This window comes from Telmatherina bonti, assembly GCF_933228915.1.
Source record: "Telmatherina bonti genome assembly, chromosome: 10".
In the NCBI taxonomy this organism is placed as follows: Eukaryota; Metazoa; Chordata; class Actinopteri; order Atheriniformes; family Telmatherinidae; genus Telmatherina; species Telmatherina bonti.
The window spans coordinates 8,382,590-8,406,688 of record NC_136628.1 but is presented as its reverse complement, the minus strand read 5'-3'; the positions used below and the strand labels follow the sequence as shown (position 1 = coordinate 8,406,688).

Below are 24,099 nucleotides of genomic sequence, written 5' to 3'. Positions count from 1 at the left end.
CATTACAGATGTAACAATTTCAACAAGTTTTATTCTGATTTGGCACATTTTACCTAAATACAACTATAAATGTGTGGTTTTGGAACACGTCTGAATTAGTCCTGGCGGTTGTGTACATGGAAACCCCCCGTCTGAAGAAGAGGAACTCGTCTGTACACTGACTTTTACAGTTAACGGACTGAGAAAGGCCTTCCTGTTTGCAGATGACTGGATCAATCATAGAGAAATCCACTTCTCTCAGAAACTTTGGTGCTGCCAGATTTGTCTGTATCGCTCCAGAATGATCTGAGTATTGTTTCTAAACATGGTCCACTTGTGGAAAATTGTTTTGAATGTTTTAAAGCAGCGGTGCCCAAGTTCAGTCCTGGAGATCCTGCAGCCTTTAGATGCAACCCCTGTCCAGCACAGCTGAATTCCTCTTCTGCATGTCATCCAGCTCTGCAGAGGCCTGCTAACGAGCCACTTATTTGATTCAGGTGTGTTGAAGAAGGGTTGCACCTAAAAATAGCAGGATGGTAGATCTCCAGGACTGGACTTGGGCACCCCTGGTTTAAAGGGTGCTCTGAGGAGTAAACAACAGTTAGTGGAGCCCAGAAACAGCCACCTGAGATGAGACTTTACCTGTGATCTTGCTCTTCCATCACAGTCTCTGGCCATTCCCTCTTCAGATACTGATTTGCCAACTTCTGGAGAGCCTTAAAGAGACCGAGCGAGAAACAAATGTGATTATTTCCCACCTATTATACCAGTCTACATGCATCACTGTCGTAGATGTGTCATATATGACATAACTGTAGTCCTAAACAACCTGTTCTCGCAGTGAACAAGGAGCTAGAACATAAGAATAAACAGTGAAGTTTAAAAAAATAGACCAAAAAAAAAAGTAATTTCTGGTTATTTTATCACTTTAGTGGGCTTAAAACCATCATTAACCTGTTAACCACAACCTAGTCTGGAGGTTGGAGATTGAGCCAACCTCCCTTTGAGAGTAAAAATGTCATTTATCTTCACCACATTCAGTCACATCAGGTTCTTCCACCTCAGTCAACAGAGTTTCATCTTAAAGAAGCAGAACAGCAGAGCAGAAAGAAGAATGTGTTGCGGTATGTCAGAGCAATATTCCTCTGCTGTGAGCTGTGATAGAAAGAATGCTAATATTTCTATCACTGTGAAGCCGATACCCGATAAATTGGGCTTTAAAAAAACACTATAAAGCAAATAAAAACTAAAAATATGAAAGAATGTGACACCTGGGCAGTGTGGGGGATATCGGTGCTCATGAGCTGTGTGTCAGACCAGTTGGTTTATGGGGGTTCTGAGAATCTTTTCTGGATACAAATTTCTATAAATGATTGCAAAGATGGTGAGAAGCATCCAGATTGACAAGGTAGCAGGGCCGATCCGATCCGATATCGGAAATTTAAATATCTACCGATACAGATATTTGCCAATACCAAATCTGTTTATGTGAACATTATTGTGACTATGGTTATTACTGCTGTTATAACTGTGTAATATTTCATTAGGTTGTAAATAATAATAATAATAAGTTACCTCACCAATACAAATATAATAACATTACAGATGTAACAATTTCAACAAGTTTTATTTTGATTTGGCACATTTTACCTAAATACAACTATAAATGTGTGGTTTTGGAACAAAGATCTGGCTTTTAGTGGAACAAAAAATGTCACATTTTAACATTTAAGGCATTTATTTCTATTAAAACATGTCCAAAGCGTGTCATCAAACACATCTGCGCTGGCTTGACTGGTGTGGTATCAGGTATCGGTTTTGGTATCGGTACACTTTTATTAATAACGAATACACACGCTTGGTATTGAACCGATACAGATACTGAAATCAGTGTCGGTGCATCCATACAGGAAATTACAAAAAAAAAAAATTGATTAAAACTCCCGTAAACAACACTTTGTTGAACAAGAAAAGACAAATAAAAATAAAAACGTTCAATTTATTTAATCACTTCCGGTCTTTATAACCTCCTTCTGGTATTATCTGCTGGTAAACAAGAAACGCGCTTGTTTGTTTGGTAACAGCAAGAAGTGATGAAAGAAACAGAGAAAAGCTACAGAGTGAAGGAAAATATGGAGCCAGTCCAGTGTGGGATCATTTCAAATTAAAACTACAATGAAAAGACTGTTAAACCAGCTAACATGTAGCTGCATCTCTGCAGAAAGCACCGGGACCTGCAGGCAAGAGCAGAGGATTCTAGTTCAGATACCTGATTCAGAGCTGAAATGAAGATTAATAAACAAAAAACAACAAGAGGTAGCTGTTAATTAAAGACCACATGGCCGCTACTGGTAACAGCAAGCCAGAGTTTTATTTTTCTTACCGTCTGTGGTCTGCTGTGGGTAAACTCTGGCGCTAATTATGCAGTCATGTTATGCTAGAAAGCTCTTACTATTTTACATATAAAGAATGAAATTTAACCCTTTAAAATCTACTGTCAAATACAAAATAATATTGATACATTGCATCAATAACACCATCAGCAACTGCACACGATATTTATTAGGGCTGTGGCGATATGCTTCTGTCCCGATCCGATTCGATTCCCAATTTTTGGGTGCTGATTCGATTTAAATTGCGATTCTCACAATTCTTCGATATTATATTTTTGTAGATTAAAAGCAAAAAAAAAAGTGCATAAAACTTTCTTTTTGGTTGTCATTTTTCTTGATTTCAATCGGGAAAAACAACAAAGTAGCCAGATCATCATTCTGCTGCTATAATATCCAAGAAGACAAATTAAAAGATCAATAAAAACAATAAAAATGACAAAAATTTTGTAATGGATTATATTAATTTATTTGAAAAAAAATTTGATTTTTTAACAAAAACTCGGTTTTAAAATTGTGAAGCAAAAAAAAATCCAGATTTTCGATTATTCAATTCAATTTTCCCACCCCTAATATTTATCAGCAATAATAATAAAAAAAAGGAGAAAAATGATCGATTACCTTGTGACTGTGATGTGTTCATCCTCTAAACAGACAGAAATTTTAAAGAATGATGGATGTATATGATTTATTTCTTCAGGCAGAGTCTGCTCTTCCATTTCACATCAATATTTATTTTATAAAAATACGCAACTCTTTGTTTTCTGTGCTGATGACTTCTGCTTTAAGCCCTAGCAAGAGCCCATCGAGGAAATGAGCACACCTGTCCCTCCTCTGTCAGAGGAAAAGACAGGCGCTGTTATGCGGCCCTGAAGCCGGCATAGCAGCCTCTCTGAACCTGCTGCTCGTGGTGATTTCTGTGCCAAAGCTTCAACGCTGCCACAGACTCGACCATTGTGGGACGAGATAGAGAGAGAATCGCCAACTGAGCTGCCCTAGTGGACATGCCTGAATAGTGTGATGGGAACAAGGGCAGTGGGGGAGGAGGAGGAGGGATGTGAGGAGTCCAGAGGAAGAGCAGCACAGAGGAGGACTTTTTAAACCACACCATGTGACGTGAATAGCAATCAGCTAATGGCTAAAGCAACCTGCAGGTGTAAGAGACCCGGGAGAAGAAGCATTACAAGAAGAGATCTGCAAAGGCGGGGGGGGGGGGGGTTGTAACTAAAGCAAGCAAAATGTCCCAGAGACACTCTGACCCAGTTTGATTCAAGCGTTGGCAGAGCGGGTCTAGATGATCACATAACTGATGGGCAGCAGACCCCTGACAGCATCCTCCAACCTAATGAGAACAGCAATGCAGACATGTCTTGTTCCTTTAAGAACACCGGAACTTTACATACTACTGTTCATTACGTATGTTTACATGGGAGTTTTAATTCCTCTTTAATTCCGAATAAAAGTTAATTCTGCTTTAAACTCATTAAAAACGACCATGTGTAAACACTTAATTCCTAGTGCTAATTTTTTTTCAGAATTAAACTTGATTCCAATGTAAGTGTCTGGTTTATTCACATTTTAATTCCAAACTATTTCATTCCTCTGTCGTGTAAACCGCTCTAAGTTAATTTCGGTCGTTCTGAGCATGTCCCGATGACGTGCGTCGTTTTGCCTCCCGTGTTCGGTGGTCTATCTTTCTTCTCCTCCTCAGTTGCTGCAGAAAGTGAAGTAGTATGCTGGTGTTGAGCTGCTACGTCAACATTATAATAAAAATAGCGGTGAAACCGGTACTTATTATGTAGTTTTTACAAGTTAGCTGAAAAGACGAGAAGCAGGGAGCCAACTTTGTTTATTTCCGGTATATGTCATACGTCACGTGCACCCTCTGTCCAATCAGAACCCTTCCCAACCCGCCGCTCTAAAGAGGAATTAAGTGAGGACGTGTTTCATGTAAACCTTCATTTGGAATTATTATTTTCACGTAAACTCGTAAAAGAATAAGTTAATTCCGAATTATTAATTCTGAATTAAAAGACATGTAACCGTACCCATTAACTAAGTTTTATTTCCTTCACTCATCTGAATTTTCCAAACACTTGGGAGACGACACGTCACATTCAAGAGCTTCAGCCGTCCAATCAAAACCAGTTTTCAGCATGGTAAAAAGTGGAGCAGTTTGCTCATGAGGAGTTAGCTAAAATACCTGCAGAGAGGTGCAGAAGCCTCAGTGAGGGACACAAGAAGCGTTTTCATTTCACTGATTGCCTCAGAAGGTTGTCCAACAAAATATTAAAGCAACATCCGACTTTCATTGTATAAATTTCATATAATTTTTATTTATTATTACTTTTGTCAGACTCTAGTTTATTTCTGTGACTGTGTCATTTTATGATGAACGAACTATTATTTGGTCACTGCAATACGTCCTTGGGGGCGGTTGTGCAATAACATCTTGTTTTGTTCTTTTTTATTTCTGATTCTTTTCTACTCTTTTTTTTCACCCAAAATGATTATTGAGCAACATATCTCTGATTTCTACTTTGTATCTTTTAAGCGATTTTCTTTAGCTTACAGTGTTATTAAGGCAGCAAATGAAACAGCGCTTGAGCACAAATCAAATTTCCCTGTGCTGCAGGGAAATTTTATTTGTGCTGAGTAACAAGAGCTAATTCAGCATCCACCTTGCATCCTGTCTTTTCTCTGAGATCTCTCCAGCCAGTGAATATCAGTCTGACTCTTGTCCTAACTGTCGCTCTATCCGCTGCTTTCTTTTCCGCTCTTCCTCCAATAATCTGCTCCTGTGTTTGATGACTCGGAAGTGTTGTGTATTTAAGAGGACGTTCACATAAGCCTTTTTGATTTGAATCCGAGTCCGTTTGCCCGGAAAGTCCACTTCGTTTGAGGAAATATTAATGCATACTCGTCCGCCTACAAACGCAGGTCTCGGCCCGTTTCAAGTGGACCAAATACAGGAACCAGATTAGAAAACAATATTACTTCCTGCATTTGACGTAGCATCACATTGTGTGTAAATACATCGTGATGGTGTTAAGAGTCCTCTGTCTCGTCTGCTGTTCATACTGCGTCCATTGATCCAGTGTGTTGCTGCTAGGGGTGGGAAAATCGAATTGAAAAATCGAAAATCGGGATTTTTTTGTTTCACAATTTTAAAATTGATTTTTTTTTTTTTTGTTGTTAAAGAAATCTAATTTTTTTCAATGAAATAAAATTGATCTACTAAAGCATTTTTTCCCCCCATTTTTATTAGTTTTATTTATCTTTTTACTTTTCTTCTTGGGCATCATAGCAGCAGAATGATGGTCTGGCTGCTGTGTTGTTTTCTCCTAACTGAAATCAATAAAAAAAATTACTAGACAAAAAAAAGTTTTATCAATTTTTTTTTTGTTTTTATTCTACAAAAATCAGCAATATCGAAGAATTTTGAGAATAGCAATTTAACTCAAATTGGCACCCAAAAAAATCGGAATCGAATCGGATTGGGAGAAAAGCATATCGTCACAACCCTAGTTTCTGCAGTATACTTGCATGAGACACAATAAAAAACCCAAAACAGTGATAGTTTAATCTCCATGTTTAACTTGCAACAGTTTTCTTCTTTAAGCAGGTCTTGTCTTCTCTTTTGCTAAATACTAGTGCAGCGCCACCTTTGCTGGGAATGGGTATATATTATTCTAATGGTTCGGCAGGTTTGACCAAATCCAATCGTGGATCCAATCTCAGCCTGAATGGATACACCCCCCTACAACTGAGCCAAGTCCCCAATCGGACCAAGTTTAGCGGACTATCCTGATGCGAATGCACCCTAAAATAGCCAGTGTGTTGACATTGAGCTGCTGGCATTAAAGCGGTGCTGTAAAGTTAATGCTGCTGTAAAGTGAAGCTAAAGTACAGAAAAACAGCTTCTCAGTTTGGAGATGTTGCAGAACAACGACAGCTGCAGAAATGTACATGTAAATGTCAGCGTAGCATCAAAGGGTCAAAAATCCTCCCAGACATGAAAATGAACGTAGTCTAAAAGCTGCCTGAGGCAACATGTTATTAAAATAAACAATAACTGCAGATATAACGTAACTGATTCATTTACTTATGATGTAAAATAAATTTTTATTTGTGGAAAAAAGACAAACCTTTCAAAATAACTGCACAAATCTCAGCATGTTTATTAAACGTGCTGTGACACCCTCAGGCACAAACTATAAGGTTTATCTTTTTTTTAATAAAACTGACATGTACAGGGTGATGAACGCTAGCCTGTAGGCTGACCTCTGCCTTCTCATATCCTCTGTATCTGTGAGGATCCGACCACTCCATGTCATGACACGGACATATAAAAGAAAACAAATTTCTAAAGTGACATCCAAATGTATTTTCAAACTAAATGAACACTGGTGAATATGCAAACACAAGAATTAGCCAATCAGGCTCCAACTTTGAGGGCGTGTTAAGTCTTTTATGCAAGGTGCAAAGGTAACATGGATCCAGCACAGCAACACAAACCCACAAAAATGGTTTCCTCTTAGTTTTTCATAAAAGAAACCCAGATATGTGAGATGTAAGACTTTTAATGTGCTGTGTTTACTAAAATCAACTAAACATGACATATTTTTAACCTCACTGCAGAGCATTACTTTATTTGCACAGTACATTGTGGGTTAATGATGATGTTAAACACCCTCAGTCTGCAGTTACAGCTTTTACCGGCTAGCAGTAACGATACAGATTACAAACCAGCTAGTTTCTGAAAGGCAACCAGGGAAATACAGTAAATCTTTACAGCTGTCCTCAATAACAGAAGGATCAACAAGAGCTTCCTCGTGTTCCGGCTACAATTAACTGCATTATCTTTATCAGAAAGAGCAAACAGGAAACAGCTGACAGGTATTTTTTAGTATTGGGAAGTAAGTCGTGTCTGACTTGGTGGACAAGCGAGCTCGGCTTTTAGAGAAGTTTAACACAAACAGCAGCTCTCAGTAGTGAACTATAGCGGTATTTCCTCTGCTTTTATTTCAGTCCTCATGATATGGGTAAACGTGAGGGCGTGACACACCCCTACCCACAAACACTGACCACTAGTCCTTCCCTAGAAATGCACAATTGTCTTTTGTTTCTCTTTTCAGACATTTAAACCTTAAAAATCAAAGAGTGACTGTGACTGAGGAGGTGGAGTATTCTGCCAATCACACGGTCTGCAGTTCAATCTCAAGTCAAGTCAACAAGTCAGTGTTGCCTTATACAAGGAACTGACCCCAACATTGCCTCAGATGTCTTCAGAGTATAGGCCAGGGGTGTCAAACATACAACTCAGGGGCCAAAACCAGTCTGTCAGGGGATCCAATCTGGTCCACTAGTAGGGCTTTTTGACCAAAGAAGAACCATTGCTGGTGCTAGAGCCAGTGCTTAGGTGGTTCAGCTCTGGTGCTAGCAAAGAACTGGTTTTGGTTTCGACCAAAGGGGCGGATCGGTGCTGCGTCATAGCCGGCTGGTCACCAAGAATTCAGGATCTGGAAATGTGGGTTTCTTTTGGATCGTTCGTTACTGCTGCGTCCCAGTTCCTCTTTCTGGTCTCCAGAAATCTTCTGTAAAATTTGTTAAACTAAGTTGTTGTCATATTATTATTGTTATTATTACTGCATTACTTAATCACTAAAGTTGATTTTTTTCGTAATCTTATAGATTATAACATAGAATGAAGACATAGACCAGCTGCATAAACTGGGTATTCATATTATTATTGATTGTTGATATAATTGTTTCTATTGTTATTATTAATATCATTATTGGTGTTATTACTGCATTACTACATCACTGTAATTAATTAGAATTACCTATTAGGGATAATATTTTCATACAAGTATCACTAATATACTGGGCTGTTATTGTATTGCTAATGGGTTACTATTGTTATTGATATTATATTACTTCATCACTGGAGTAGGATTATATGTAAGCTAATGCTTCTACCCACTTCTAACCCTTGCTCAACATAATAATAACTAGAAAAGCACTCGGAGAGAGCAGACCTCCGCCAAGCATATTGTGATTAACACTCAACATAACTTCAAAGTGATCCAGAATCTCCACCAAAATTTCTTCATTTGTTCCTCGTGACAGCCTCAACATATCCTGAAGATTTAATCAAAATCCATCCATAACCTTTTGAATACAGTTGGTAACAGACAAACAAACTCGGACGAAAACATAACCTCCCTGGCGGAGGTAATAAGTGTTTTTTACAAATTCAACAGAAAATGTCAATTTCAATGGACACTGTAAAACATTAAAAAAACGACGGAGATCCATCCAATGTGGCAGCGACACTGGTTCACTCTCAAGTGCTCAATATATATATATACGTATATATCATGTCTATGTGCAGAGCTTTCCAATGAACACGAGAGAGTAAGGCTTCGAAAAGCTGTGGCAAGTCCTCCACAGCAAGTAGAAAACCCAGAAATACGCTGCGTGGGTACTTTGCACATGCCACAATTCTTGTTAAAATATTTCAAGAACTCTGGCTTATGTGTCAAACACTGTTCAATGGAAACACTCGCAGATCGCAATTGTAGTTTGTCAAAATTTTAGAAATATTGCTTTTATTTTGCAAAACACTGTAATGGAAACAAAGCTGATGAGAGTTGCATTTCTGTTGAATTTGGGGAAACTTTTTATGATATTAGTTATGTTGAGCAATTTAAATGGTTCTTATTTTATTTGTTTATTGCAAACAGCTGCTAGTTTGTGCATTTTGCCATTAAACCTTAATGGCAGTTGGTGTTTCTCCTGCTAGTGTTGCTCAGGTGAATAAAACGTTGTGATCCCCCTAAAGCCGATGATAAACTAAAATCTCCGAATTCGATCAGGCCTAATCTTTAAAAATGAATCAAACTAGCTCAGTAAATTGTAGTTTTTAAACCAAAAGTCAAAGTTAAAAAAAACTTTTACTTAGCAATACTACTACTTTCCATTCACCTTTATTCAGGATGAACCTCCTGAGCACCAGATGCATGTAAGTAAGCAGACATGCGAGGTTGCTCTCGGGATAACTACAAACATGCCCCAGCTCTTTACGGTGCAAGTGGACATTCCTCATGGGGCTGCAAACCGGACCAGGGATAGAAGTGATTTGCAGACTTTTAGCAAACGTCTCCAGGAAACAACACGGAGGAGAAACCGAGTTGCTGGATCTCTGGTAGATGCTGATCCTCTCTGTGTTGTGGTGTTTTTTCTGTGGCTGGTTACCACTCATGAACTATCTGACCACATGAGAACGCAAACATTTCTTACGGTCACATTCTCAACCCTGCTTGCACATGGTGTATTTGGAGAGTTGTATTGTAAAAAGCAGGCTTATTTTCAGCAACACAAATGACAAGGCATCGCACAATGACGGTTGGAGGCGACAGCAGTGGTGCGAAACAGACGGTAGGGTTCGGATTCACTTACCTGGGCGTAGTCCCTCTCCACAGCCGCCTTCTTCTGGCTGAAAGTCCTGAGGAGAAGAAAAAGTGAGAAACCAAGAGGATGAGACAATATTTAATGTGGATAAATGAAAAAATAAAGAGATGGTAAAGCAGATGGCCTGTTTGTGTTGTTTGTTCTTCCAACGCGATTTACACATAAACAGACTTTATATGAGCCTGATCAATCAGATTGGGGATTTATCCATTAACTTATTTGTTATATATTTGATTATTTTGTTTGTGGTAACCTGTGTGTGTGTGTTTACTTGTTCTTCCTTCAAGGTGGTGACAAATACACTACCAGTCACAAGTTTGGACACACTTTCCCATTGGATTTAATAGGAAACTGGTAGTTTATCTGATTCAAGATTTCCTTGAGGGCCATTCTCCTGCAGTTTCAGATATTTTCCTGCTCCAACACACCTGATTCAAATAAAACAGATCTCCAAAACAGCTTGTTGTCACATTCTTCAGAAGTCTGTTAAAGAACATTAATCTGTGTGAGGTGTGCTGATGCAGGAAACAGCTAAAACCCACAGGACAGCGGCTTTCGATGGTCATAACTGGACTCTCTGACCTAAGAGGACTTCCAGGAAACATGGAGACAATAATTAGTGTCCCTATGTCAAAATAAAATAAAATAAGCCCCATTACAATAATATAATTTCCATGGAGTAAGTCATTAAACGGGTTTTCCATTTAATTGATAAATTATTAGTATTAGTAGTAGTATTAGTAGTAGTAGCAGCAGTAATGTGATATTAGTTACATTTTGTTCTTATTGTAACATATGGGACTTAGTAATCGACTCCAGTCTCTCTTGTATTAGTTAACCCCTCTGGACTCATTTTATTTATATTTATATAAACGGCTGCTGGTAATTCAGCCCAAACAAAACCAGATGAGGCCTAAAACACACATTTCTGAGTTAAAATGCTCTACTTTTCATCCAGTGCTGGTTCAACAACACAAGTTCCTTTCTTCACTAAGAGCTTTGATTTTATGTCTGTTACGAGTTTGCTTTTGGCGTCCTTTTTTTTTTTTTACCTCCTGCACATCTTATGCAGTGAATCATAGAAAAAGTTGAATTAATGATGTTTGACATATTTCCTTAAACTGCTATGAATCGTCTCATTCGGCTTGAAATAAATCATATTATCCTGAATGCTGAGCTATTTATTAAAAGCAAAGATCAGATCTGAGATGCATTGTCCTTGTTTTGAAGGACATCGTTTCCTGCAGCCGCTTCCACACTGGAACCAGTCCTCAAATCAAATCTTTTGTTTTCATAATCTCTCAATTTATTCTTCTTACACTTTAATTTCCTTTTCCATTGCCACATCTTCTCCTCAGCTGGCTTCTTTTTCCTCTGAAGCTTAATGTGACTGTTTCTGATGATACAGTCTGACAAAAGGCCTGTCTCAGATTTACTCCGACCACTTCGTTTTCATCCCGTCTCTCTGATCATTTTCCGTGAGACGCTCATGGAAAACTTGGATTTGACTCACTCTAAAGCTTCACTTCAAATGTTTTCAACAGATGAACACGCTCATCTGGTTTCATAAATACAGAAACAGATCTGAAAAAATGTGCTGAGAAATGTGAGATATGACAGCAATTCCAGTCTTGGTCTTTAACCGTTTTGGCTTCATTTGTAATAACAGGATAATGACAAGTCGGCTGAGGTTTATGCCAAAGTCTAAGAAAAGTAGAGAGGTCAGTGCCCTGGGAAAAAAAATTCTCTGCAGCAAAATCCTCATTAAGTCATTAAACATGTCAGGACTTGGCTGCCATGCTCCACCCTGACTCTAAACAATCTGGCGTGCTTCCTGGGAGCTTCCCCCTCTTCCTCTTCTCCACATTTCCAAAGCTCTTTCTCTTCCACCGACCCCTGCTCTCGCTTCCTGTCATTTTCCCAGCCAGACAACCCAAAGCCATTTCCAGTTAGCTGAATCATTTCTTGTTCCTGATAAATCAATTGTGTCCCGGTCGAGCTGAACATGCTGGGGTAAAGTTACCGAACTTCCCACAGCAAACAATTCAGGGCAGTCAGAACATCTGGCAGCTCTCTGTGACCTAAACTTCCAGCTGTTTGGAGGTCCAGAGCTCCGCCACCGACCACAGACAGGAAGCGGGGAGCCAAGAGGCTGTCAACTTAATCCAACACTTCTAAAACCTTTAAAATGCCTACACACATACACACCAAGGGAAAGCAGCCTGGAGGTTTCTATAGGCAGCGTTTAATCCTAAAATCCCAGCTGAGCGCTCTGCTTCGGAGGCTGTGGAAGAGTCTCAGGTAGACAGAGGCAGAGCAAGAGGAAGAAACTCACCTACAACGTGGAATAACTACAGCGCAGCCATAAGAAATAACATGCTGCATCATGCTGTAGGTGGAAAACACCGGCTGGATTTTAATAAGATGTAATAAACAGGTCTGGTCTTGTAATTACCCACTGCAGGCTGCTTCAAAGTTACAGCGCTTACATCAACTAACACAAGCTAGAACGCTCCGAAAACTTATTTTATCAAACATTTACACATAAAAAGTCAGTTTTCTGTTTGTTAGCTGCAACTTTTAACTGAGTATGAAATATTTTTGGCAAAGTTAATTCTTTCTTCTAGTATAGATTTACTTTATCTGATTAATAGGGGTGGGAAAATCAAATTGAAAAATCCAAAATCTGGATTTTTTGTTTCACAATTTTAAAATAGATTTTTTTGGTTAAAAAAATATTTTTTTCATTCATTAAAATAAAATTAATCCACTACAAATTTTTGTCATTTTTATTAGTTTTATTGCTCTTTTTACTCGTCTTCTTGGGTATTATAGCAGCAGAATGACGATCTGGCTGCTGTGTTGTTTTTTACAAACTGAAATCAAGAAAAATTACAAGCAAAAAAAAGTTTTATACATTTTTTGTGTTTGTTTTTAATCTACAAAAATCAGCTATATTGAAGAATTTTGATTATCAAAATTTAAACTGAATCGCCCCCCAAAAAAATTGGAATCGAATCGAATTGGGACAAAACATTTCGTCAGAGTCCGAATGATTAATGTCAGAGAAACTTTTGTGGGTTTTTTTGCGTATTTTGCATTTCACATTATGAATGTGTAAAATCACACAAACGCTCTTTAAGTTTGATTCAGTTTATCTCTGAGGTCATCATGACTAAATAATATGAAATAATAAAAATAAAAAAAAGAAATAAGTATAATAATAGAAATAAAGTAAAGTAACCGAAACGTCTCTTTCCACATAAATCAGCTCTGCTGCAGAATAAATAAATCCTCCAGATTAACTGGATTTCTCTCAGGGAAAACAGCTGGAAAGGCTGCAGGGACTCTACCTGGACTTCTTTCTGGAAACAAAGTCATTATAACAAAGACTTTTTAACTTTTCTATAGAAAACAGAAAAGCATCTAGCTAGCATTGAATTAAACAGTACTGGAACAGTGGAAATCAGGAAACTGGGATTAACTGTGCAGCACAAGAAGGCTGGGAAAAGAAAAAGATCCACTTTCTTTCAGTTTATCTGATCAAAAAAAAAAAAAAAAATGCCGTTTAACTTTCGCAGTGAGTTGATTCACTAATCAATGCAACATGTGTTGATTCAATAGCACTTCATAAACATTCAAAAATTATTATATTTAATAATTAAAAGACAGAAACGCAGATTCTGAGTGAGAGAAAGAACCTAAAAGCCGCCTGGCAGCAGGCAGTAAACAGCAGAGATAGCAGGACGCTAAGCAGCTAGCCTTGCAGATACAGAGTGGGACGTTTCCTCATCGGGTTTGAAAACAGCGTTTGGAAACATCTTGGTTTGATTGACGAGAGCAGACTAAATTTATTCCCATTTAACCCTTTATGGGGCAAGTGACTATTTCTGATTACTTCGTTTTCTTTCATATTCAGCATGCAACTTTTTTTTTTTTGTTAATGTAACAGAATGGAGGCCTTGGTTCATACCAGAAGGACAATTTTAGGTTAAAATTTCTAATTCGAAGGTATTTCATTGAGCCAAAATACAATCTAATAATAAAACTAGAGCTCTGTTCCAGCCCAGTTAGAGGAGCTTGTTGCTCTTGACTATTGCTAACACGTGAAAATTTCAGGGAAAATTTCAAAGCAAATATGCAAAATGTGTTTGATATGTGTTGGATTTATTTATGGTTCTACATAAACATAGATAATAGAGACACATTTGTTTGATTACTTGAATGAATGGATACTGAATGGAGCATAAATGCAGCCACGGATTCAGAAAAAACCCTTAATGAGGAAAAAAGATGCATGAAAATCCTGATAAATGTGTAATAATAGCATCGTAGCACCTTGAATTGTAATGAAATCATACTGTGAGGTTACTGAAGATTGCACAACTTGACTCATGTTGCACAGTGAGCCTAACCCTAGTTGTACACCGTCATGAAATGCAAATGACGTGAAGGAAACGCTAACGTAGTTTAACCTTTGTGTCCTTCCCTCTACAAAATCCATTATCTCTATACTGTTTCTGTGGGTTTTTTTTTCTTTTTTCCAAAAAATAATGTCATGATTCAAATAATCAAACAGGCATTTAAAGGGTTAACACACTAAAACTGGCTGAATAATCAGTAATTCTTCTTCACTGTCCATTTTTAAAACTTAACACCCATTTTTAACGCCCTGTCAGTGTGCTATATTTTGGTTTTATTGGTTTTATTAACTATTTATTAATTTTGTTTTATTATTTCTTCATTTTTTTCATTCCTTGTATGATCTCTTGTTAAATGGTTAAAGTGGTCAGTGTGCTATATTTTGGTTTTATTTACTATTTATTCATTTTGTTTTATTATTATTATTTATTTATTCCTTGTACGATCTATTGTTTTATTGTGTTATTTATTCATCTTGTCATTTTTGACTGATGTATAGCACTTTGTCCCAGCTTTGGTTGTTTTAAAGGGCTTTGTAAATAAAGTTTAGTTGAGTTGAGTAATTCTGAGCAGATTTCTCTTTCTTCAAATGATTTATGAAAAAAAAAAGACAATATATACTAATTTTTGTGAATGCATTACATTAATGCATCAACAGATTATTAAAAAACGTGAGAGAAAAAGGCATGAAACAAGAAAAGCATTATTGTAAAAACTCAGGTTACTAGCTGTGAAGTTTAGAAAAGGAGTGTATTCATGTTCATCCTTTTACTGCACATTTACAAAGCCGGTGTTTAACCTGCAGATGCTGAAACGTAACGTATTTCCTCCGTCCTCTGCTACTTTTTTCTGCTGCACAGGCTGGAGAGCCGAGTCGTCCTCCATCATGACACTTCAGTTCGTTCTCTTTCCAGAGCCACAACAAATCCAACCAGGATGAATGAATCTGTCTCAGACTGTCCCGCTCCAACACGTCTCCTCCGCAGTCCAGAAGAAAACAAAGCAACACGCGGATGTTGCTCTACTTTGTTCTGCTCCCTGTTGACTTGCACTGATCTGCACACGTGATTCACACAACCTTGCATGGAAAGTGACAACACTGAGCATCTTTAGGGTTAATTAATTATGGCGTTTAACACTGATTAGGTGTGAAAATCAAGTCCGGGCGAACGCTTGTGCTTGTGGAGCAGCGAGCAGAGAAGCTGCAGGAAAATAGAGGATGTAAGACGAAGCTGCAGGTTCAGAACTTAAGAAAAAAAACCTTACATTTTATTTCTGTAAAATCAGAATCAGAAAGACTTTTATTGCCATTATCTTTATACAATTCACAGACTAGGAACTTGCTTCGGTGATAAGGTGCTGAATAAAAAAATAAATAAATAAAAACACTGAATAATAATATAAAATTAGAAATACAGCTATTTTACAACTATTTTACAAATAAGGTAAGGCATGCAGAGAAATTAACATATATACAAACTTTTTTTTTGTTTTTTTAAATATATTATTAAAGTAAAGGTAAAAATGATTTCGTATGTAGACATGCAGATATGTACAGTGTGAACATGTTATCCCCATCAAACCTGTTTATCCATCACATCTGCACCGGCACGGTTTTCATGGTTTTCATGTCTGAAGCAGAAACTTCTGCAGGATGTTTGTAAACTTCCGCCTGGTGTCTGCGGAGCTCGCCCACCGCTGACAGCAGCCCACCGGGACGGACTCGCCACTCGGGTAATCACAACACGCCATCGGCCAACACACACAGCTCGGCTCGCTCTATTTACCGTCAACCCCTCTCCTTTCACTCAATACGAGACTCGACACCGACGCCGTCCCGTAAACTGCAGCAGGTGTTCGTTTTTACGCAACGATTCGTGTCAAGAGTTCACGCAGCTGTTGTGGCTCCAAACCGCTAATCCAGCAAATATTACTGTGGTTCTGGTGGATTAACCTGATTTTTCCTGATTTCCTGATGTCTTCGATGCGATTTGAGAGGAGAGTCCGACGGAAAGGAGAGTATTTCATGTCTGATTTATTTAAAATATGACTGTAATCTCTACATTTATACCCTTCCTATGGCTGCGCTGCGATCCACCTGGCAGGCGTCGCGCCAGGAGTTTGCTCACCTGAGGTCTTCCAGCAGGTCACACTCCGCCTGGTGTTTGATCTGTAACTGGTTCATCTGCTCGGCCTGAGTGTGTTTCAGCTCCTGGGTGACCCGGACCTGGAGGGGGACAACATGCAGGCGGTAAGTTTCAGCCGTCGCTACGAGAGTTCCCACATGTCCAGAGGAAAGTCTGGATTTCACTCAGTTTTTCTCCACTAAGAGTAAAAAAAAAATCTTCTTTTCTATAAATATTATTATTATAATCTGAGTTTTTAACGTTTTATTCAATCTTTTTTTTAACACATTGTTTTTTCAAACTGTTTACTAAAATCTGCTTTTATTCTTAGTCTGAAGAAACTACAAACATCTGGTTGTTCTTTCTATTTTTCTGCAACTCAAAGTGCTTCACATTAAAAAAATACAATGAACCAACCCCTCCAGTCCTTACCCATCAACTCCCCCAAGTCACACACATGTATGGTATAGTCTCACACACACACACACACACACACACACACACACACACACACACACACACACACACACACACACACACACACACACACACATAAACACACACTCCATGTGCATAAGATGTTCCCACCAACAGCATCAGGGAAACTAAGACACTAGTTTAAATGACTGACTGCCCTCCTGTGATGATCAATACTTTTTAAAATCATGATATTGTGTTTTGAAAATGTTGATGCAACTTGTGCATCCCTTCAGACCTGAAAGAACCTCACCTGGTCTAACAAGGTGACAGTAAAAGGCAGTGGTCCCTTTTTAAACCTTTTTTTTTTTTTGGTTATTTCAATCCTACAACAATAAACAAATAAATAAATACTAGTAAAAAGATATAAAAATTTTATTAACGATTGCTAAAAGAAAACAATAACATGATAAAAACAGGGACCCCTGTTTTTACCTGGGAGTCCTACTTCTAGGGGTGTGTTTGGCAAGAATCTGGTGATAAAGCATGCATCACAATACGGGCCACCAATCCCATGTATTGCGATATATCAGGATATTATAAGCAAGACAATATATTGTGATTTTTCTTTACTAGCAGTAAAAACGGAACAGTGTTGCATGCTTGACATCAACTTACTTAATAAGAACAGAGGGTTTCACTACATTTCACTGCAGAATAAATAAAAACACTGATCTTTGTGGACAACATGAATAAAGAAATGAAAATCTGCCTCATCGGCAAAAATCTGTTTGATAATAATCAATACAGTACTTTTTAATACTGAGATTAACACACACACACATACAAATATACATATATATATATATATATATATATATATATATAGATAGATAGATAGATAGATAGATAGATATGTATATTTATACATATATATTTATTTATTTATAGAAGGACTGTGACGATATGCATATGTCCCGATTCTTGATTTTGATTATATGGGTGCCGATTTGATAAATTGTGATTCTCCCAATTCTCCAATATTGCTGATTTTTGTAGACTAAAAGCAAAAAAAAATTTACAAAACTTTTCTTTTGCTCGTAACACAGCAACTAGACCATCATTCTGCTGCTATAATGCTCAAGAAGACAAGTAAAAAGATCAATAAAAACAATAAAAATGACAAAAATAGTTCTATTTATTTGGACTTTTTTTAACCAAAAAAAAAAAAAAAAAAAAAAAATCAATTTTAACATTGAGAAGCAAAAAACCCCGATATTCGATTTTCCAACTCGATTCTCCCACCCCAATCATATATATATATATATATATATATATATATATATATATATATATATATATATATATATATATATATATATATATATATATATATATATATATTTTAACTATTTTAAATGTTGCTGGAACTGACCTATATACATATATATATATATATATATATATATATATATATATATATATATATATGTATGTATATGTATATATATATATATATATATACACATATATATTTATATATATATACATACATATATATATATATATATATATACATACATATATATATATATATATATACATACATATATATATATATAAACATACATATATATATATATATATATATATATATATACATATATATATATATTTATATACATACATATATATATATATATATACATATATATATATATTTATATACATACATATATATATATATATATACATACATATATATATATATATATACATACATACACATATATATATATATATAAACATACATATACATACATACATATATATATATATATATATATATATATATATATATATATATACATATATATATATATATATTTATATACATATATATATATACATATATATATACAATATTTCAATTTTAATATTGGTATTTCCTTACACCCCCACTATTTGGAAGAAAATCTTGGAATAAACACACCTAAAACCATTAGAAATGAACCCCTTCAGACGCGTAACACTAATTTAACCAGCTACTGATCACATAAAGTTATCACTACAGGGGCGATGGAGCCATGAACCCGAGCTGCTGTTCACTTCTAAAAACTCTCTTCTATTATGAATGGCTGAACAGTAATGACTTCAATTAGTCATCCAATACGCTGCTATGCATTGCAGAAGAAACATTTTATGTGTGTATATCATATATACACATACAAACTCTTCTGTATTAAATTTAATCTGGAATTTACACTTTCATTCAGAATTTACATGGTCATTTTTTTTTCTCCTTAAAGTGAAATAAACTTTTATTCCAAACAAAAACTCTCATGTAAATGCGGCTACTGTGTCCTAACGCTTAAAACATCCTGCAGACGTGAATTCTACTCATAATAAACACCAATTTAAGCGATAATTTCAAATAAAAAAACAGCTTTTTACTTGCTTGTTCCACTTTAACAGGAGCGTATAATGTGTCATTCTTCTCCACATTTTATTTTAAATGCAAAGTCTTTCACTCATCACCGCATTCTGTATGACTTAGTTGGACATCACTAACTACTAGCAGACAGCAACATTGGTATATATTTATCTATAAAGCTCTATCGGGTAAACTTCCAGGTTACCTCGGTACCTTTCTGCCTATCCTAATCATCTTCATGCCTCACAATTGTTGATCCTAAATGTTCCTCAGGTTTACACACTCTTTGGAAAAACAGCCTTTTTTTTTACCATAGTCATGGAATAATCTCCAAAAAGTCATTAAATTACAAACATTCATATCCATTAATGACTTTAAGATAATCCTGAAGAATGCAGAGAAGCAGGAATGTTAATGTTTTATTATTTAAAAACCCATCTGTGGCTTTTTTGTATTCATTTCAGTGTTTGTTTTATATAGTTTTGACTGTATGGCTGCTATCTTGTCCAGGTCTCCCTTGTTTAAGAGATTTCTGATCTCAATCAGACTTCCTGGTTAAAAAAAGGTAAATAAATACTGAGAAAAAGGAACAAAAAGCAACACAAGCAGCAACATGTGGGTGAAAATGAAAGCAACATCTGATTTAAATCCAGCTCAACCCAAAACCAGCAGCTTTCTTCAGACCTGCAGCACCTTCAGCTCAACTGGATGAACGTTAACATCGCCATAAAGACACGGCGAGAACGTCACACATCCTCTGGTGTTACATTCATCTCGTCTCTGTGGCGATGCCACGTAAACTAAAGTTGTTCATTAATAACGAAACTGAAAAGGAAGCATGAATCAGTAGCGTTCACCAGGAAAAGTCAGCCTCTCTGACTGGCACTGGTATAAGTGAGCAGCAACCAGATTACCAGTAACCGAGGCGTTATCGGGAGCTGTGGGACAGACTGGGGTTAAATATTCACAGCTGATAAAATAACAGCAGCAAATAAAAAGCAGTAAATGACTCAGAAAAACAAAAACAGTAAAATCTAAAAGCAGCCCGTTAACACATGTTGGGTCGCTTCCATTTAACCCCATTTCAGGTCATTAGAGGAGAAAAAAAGATTCACTCTGCAGAAACTGTTGTAGAAACGTCACAGATCAACATTTTATGTCACTTTTCCCACAAAGCTTTGTCAACTTACACCCTGATCAATAATAATAAATATGTAATTATGCAAAAAATAATAAAATGCCAATTTAATAACACAATGCAACTGTTGTAGAAATAATCATACACACAAAAATATGTTCTTTACCATAAAATACATATTTATGAGATGGAGGATCATTTCTTTAAAAAAAAAAAAAAAAAAGTCTAAAATGCTCTAAAACTAGTAGCTGTGATTTATAAATAAGACCTCCATGTTCCCAATATGCAGTAAATAGAAAAAAAAATCATTTATTTATTTCTTTTAAAAAAATAAAAAGAGTCTACACTGCTCTAAATCTAGTAGTTACGATGTTTAAATAAGACCTCCATGTTCCCAATATGCAATAAATAGAAAAAAAATCATTTATTTATATCATAAAAAATAAAAAATAGTGACATCATGTGATCAAACTGACATTTAAACTGTTAAAATAACTTTAGTAATTACATATTTGGTATTTCTCATAAGGAGTGAAGTTGATTAAGCGATTTTGGGGGAAAAGTAGGAATAAATCCTCATCTTTATTGTTTTTAGATTTTTTTTTGTCTATAAATAACCTGAAAGGGTAGTACATTTTCCCCTGGTGTCCGGTTGGCCTCAACAAGTAAAACTGAATTTCCTCAAGTGAAATACTTTCTGCCAAAAAAAAAAAAAAAGATCCAATATGGGAAAAAACAACCAGATAGTGACAAAATAAAGTCCCTGATGAGCTGCAGGGGTTAAATACATATCTGTAATGTAAATCTAGTAACATGGCAGTCTGTTATGTAACGTTTGAGACCATCTCTTGTGTAAAGCACGTAAACTAAAACAGACTTTAACTTCACCATTCAATCTAAGCACGTTAATAAAAGACAAACAAACACATTTGCAGAGACACCATATCTTCTGATTAAAGCTAAACAGTTGCATTAATGCAGCTGAAATCAAACCTGAGCTTTTTTCTTTTTTTTTTTTTACTAAACTACTGGGATGGCAATGGTCTGCCCTGCTGGGCCATGTTTTTAAATCATCAACATATTTACACACAAAGTCTGAGTTTGCTGAGATTTTTTTGTTATGTTATTCCTGACTAAACATTATTATTACATAATTATTCAATGTTATTTTGGACTCTTTAAGTATATCACCCTTTCTGACAACTTTTTTTTATGAGAGAAAAAAAACTATTTTAACTATTTCAAAGCCAAAAAAAAAAAGGATTATTTGACATTTTTGTGATAAACTTGTTGTGTTTGACCTCGGATGTTGTTGTTTAGTGGATCTTTTGTGTGATGATGTATTTAAAAAAATCATTTTATGTTATATTTTTAAGTTTTTGCTTGATTGCATTGGTAAAACGGTGTAAAATCAGGTTTTATTGCGACTTTTCTGTCTTTAACTGGACTGTTGCTCCACTGGAAAGGAAACGGGGGACTTTAACAGCCTTTTCTCCCTCAAAAAGAAGTAAAAATTGCGGCGCGTGGGATGTTTTTTTAATCAACTTAACTCCCTTTTAAGACACTTTTAAAAACGCCTAAAACAAAATCAACACAATAAGCAAGAAGCAAGGCTAAAATTGCAGGTTTAAAGTGGAAGTTGATGGTTTTAAGCAGACGAGAAGCAACAAAGCGTACATTTCCAAGCATTAAATATGCAGCAGTTGGTCGGAGTCACGTTTAGCTTCGGAGGCCACAACAGCAAAAACTCACCTTTCTCGGTGGGGGTTGCATCTTGGTTTCTGAGCATAAAATCCAGAAGAACGCTGAAAAAATGTCTGGAAAAGTTGTGCAAAAGCGATCAAATGATGACGGGAGGAGGTTATTTCGGCTTGGGTCAAGCAGCCATGGCGAGTCTAGTAAGTTGAGTCCCGTTGAAAACACAGTAGCCCCAGGGAGCAGAAAACACCGCGTCAAGCTCCCGACAGGAATAACAGACACTTCCGGTAAAGCTTTTAACAAAATAAAACCAAGTAAAACACTGTTTCCGTTGGGATTTTTCAAAATAGTTGTTTGGGTAATTTTTTTTTTTTTTTTTTACAATGAAAAACAACAAAAATTTAAAATAGGTCGATGACAAAAAACGTAAGAAACTGTCAAAAATCAGTGTTTGTACTTATAGCTAACAGTTGTGCTCATATTTATTCATACCCTTTCATTAAAGAAGGAAAAAAACAGTTGCCTGTAAAATAAGCTGAAATGGACTCAAGTAATAATAAATAACATTACATTATTTTGTAATTCTGGTTCAATAGAAATATTTTTTGAAAAAGCAAACAAATACGATCATTTATGACATATTACATCACTCATAAATTAATATTTAGTAGAACAATCCTTTAATGTTTCCGCTCCAGTCAGGTGTTTTCTGTTCCTCTCAGTCAGACTTCTGCACCTGCTGACAGGTATTTTGTCCCACTGTTCAACAGAAAAGTGCTCTAATTTGTCCAGGACCATTTTTTTCTTTCTTCAACTCAATTAAATGAAAAAAGAAAGTGTCTTATATTTCTAAATTATATTTTTGCAAATATTTAGTTATTGTTCCTTTTTTAAGTCTCCAGTTATTTGAGTGACTGTTGTAAATTCAGCCTTTTCTTTAATGAAAGGGGATGAAGACATATGAGCACAACTGTATTTATTTACTAAAATAACTATTAGGTGGCATGGTGGTTAGCACTGTGGCCTCACAGCCAAGGCCGGAATATCCAATGGGCACAGGCCCAGGGGCCCACTCCCACTTGGGGCCCACGTAGGGAAAACACCAGCAGTGTGGACATGAAACAAAATATAAATAAAAGCCAGATAGTTGCACCACAGTGTGTTGCTATTGGTACCACTGGCGGAGAGATGTTAGAAATGTCATTTCACACTGTATCATTCAATTTTCGTAAATGTTGCGGTGGAGAACGGGGCCCCTTGAACATTCTGGGCCCAGGGGCCTGTGCACTTTAATCCGGCCGTGCTGACAGCAAGAAGGTCACTGGTTCGATCCTCGGCTGGGGAGAGATTTGGACACTGGCCTTTCTGTGTGGATTTCTGTGTGGTTAGGAAAATGAATGGTTTTGTTCTCTAAGAAAGATGCATTTACATCTGCTTGCTGTAAGGCAGTGTTTCTCAGTTCCGGTCCTCAGGCCCCCTACCCTGCATGTTTTAGACACGTTCCTCCTCCAAAGCACCTGAATCAGGTTATTGAACTTCCTCATTGAGTTCTTTGCAGCCCTTTATTTCATTAAGGCGTGTTGAAGTAGGGTTGCCTGTAAAACATGCAGGGCAGGGTGTCCTGAGGACTGGAATTGAGAAACGCTGCTGTAAGGTCACATAGATGGCAGCTGACATAATATTTTTATACGGTGTCTCTGACGGGACAAACAACTCTGGCTCACCAGATAATTTCAAAGCGTTGTCAGGTAATCTTTAAAGAGATATCGCCTACATTTACCAAATGAATTCAGGGTTTTTATCAGGGTTGTAAAAATTAAATCTGTGAAATCTTCATTTTCTAGCACATTAACCCAAATACATCAAAGTTAGTACACATCTAATTTGGCATCATCTCGGTGAGAGAAGCTGGGTATGTCGGTGCCTTGTCACAAGAGTGAACTAAATTCACCCCCCCAAAAAAATCCCTTCATCCTCCTCATTTATAAAGATCCTGATAGATTTCAAGTCTCATTTTCA

General features: G+C 36.5%; 1 protein-coding gene across 1 annotated transcript in view; it reads right to left on the bottom strand.

Annotated features, from left to right (window-relative positions):
• The window catches only part of LOC306761820 (F-BAR and double SH3 domains protein 2-like), a 69,665-nt gene extending 47,378 nt beyond the window's left edge, over nt 1–22,287 (bottom strand). Inside the window, exons 1-4 of the mRNA XM_079248116.1 lie at nt 22,135–22,287; nt 16,397–16,494; nt 9,834–9,879; nt 622–695 (exon numbers count right to left, since the gene is read on the bottom strand). Of these exons, the coding sequence (XP_079104242.1) occupies nt 622–695; nt 9,834–9,879; nt 16,397–16,494; nt 22,135–22,155 (239 nt within the window). The 5' untranslated portion in view covers nt 22,156–22,287. The remainder of the gene's footprint in view (nt 1–621; nt 696–9,833; nt 9,880–16,396; nt 16,495–22,134) is intronic.
• Nucleotides 22,288–24,099: the final 1,812 nt, after the last annotated feature.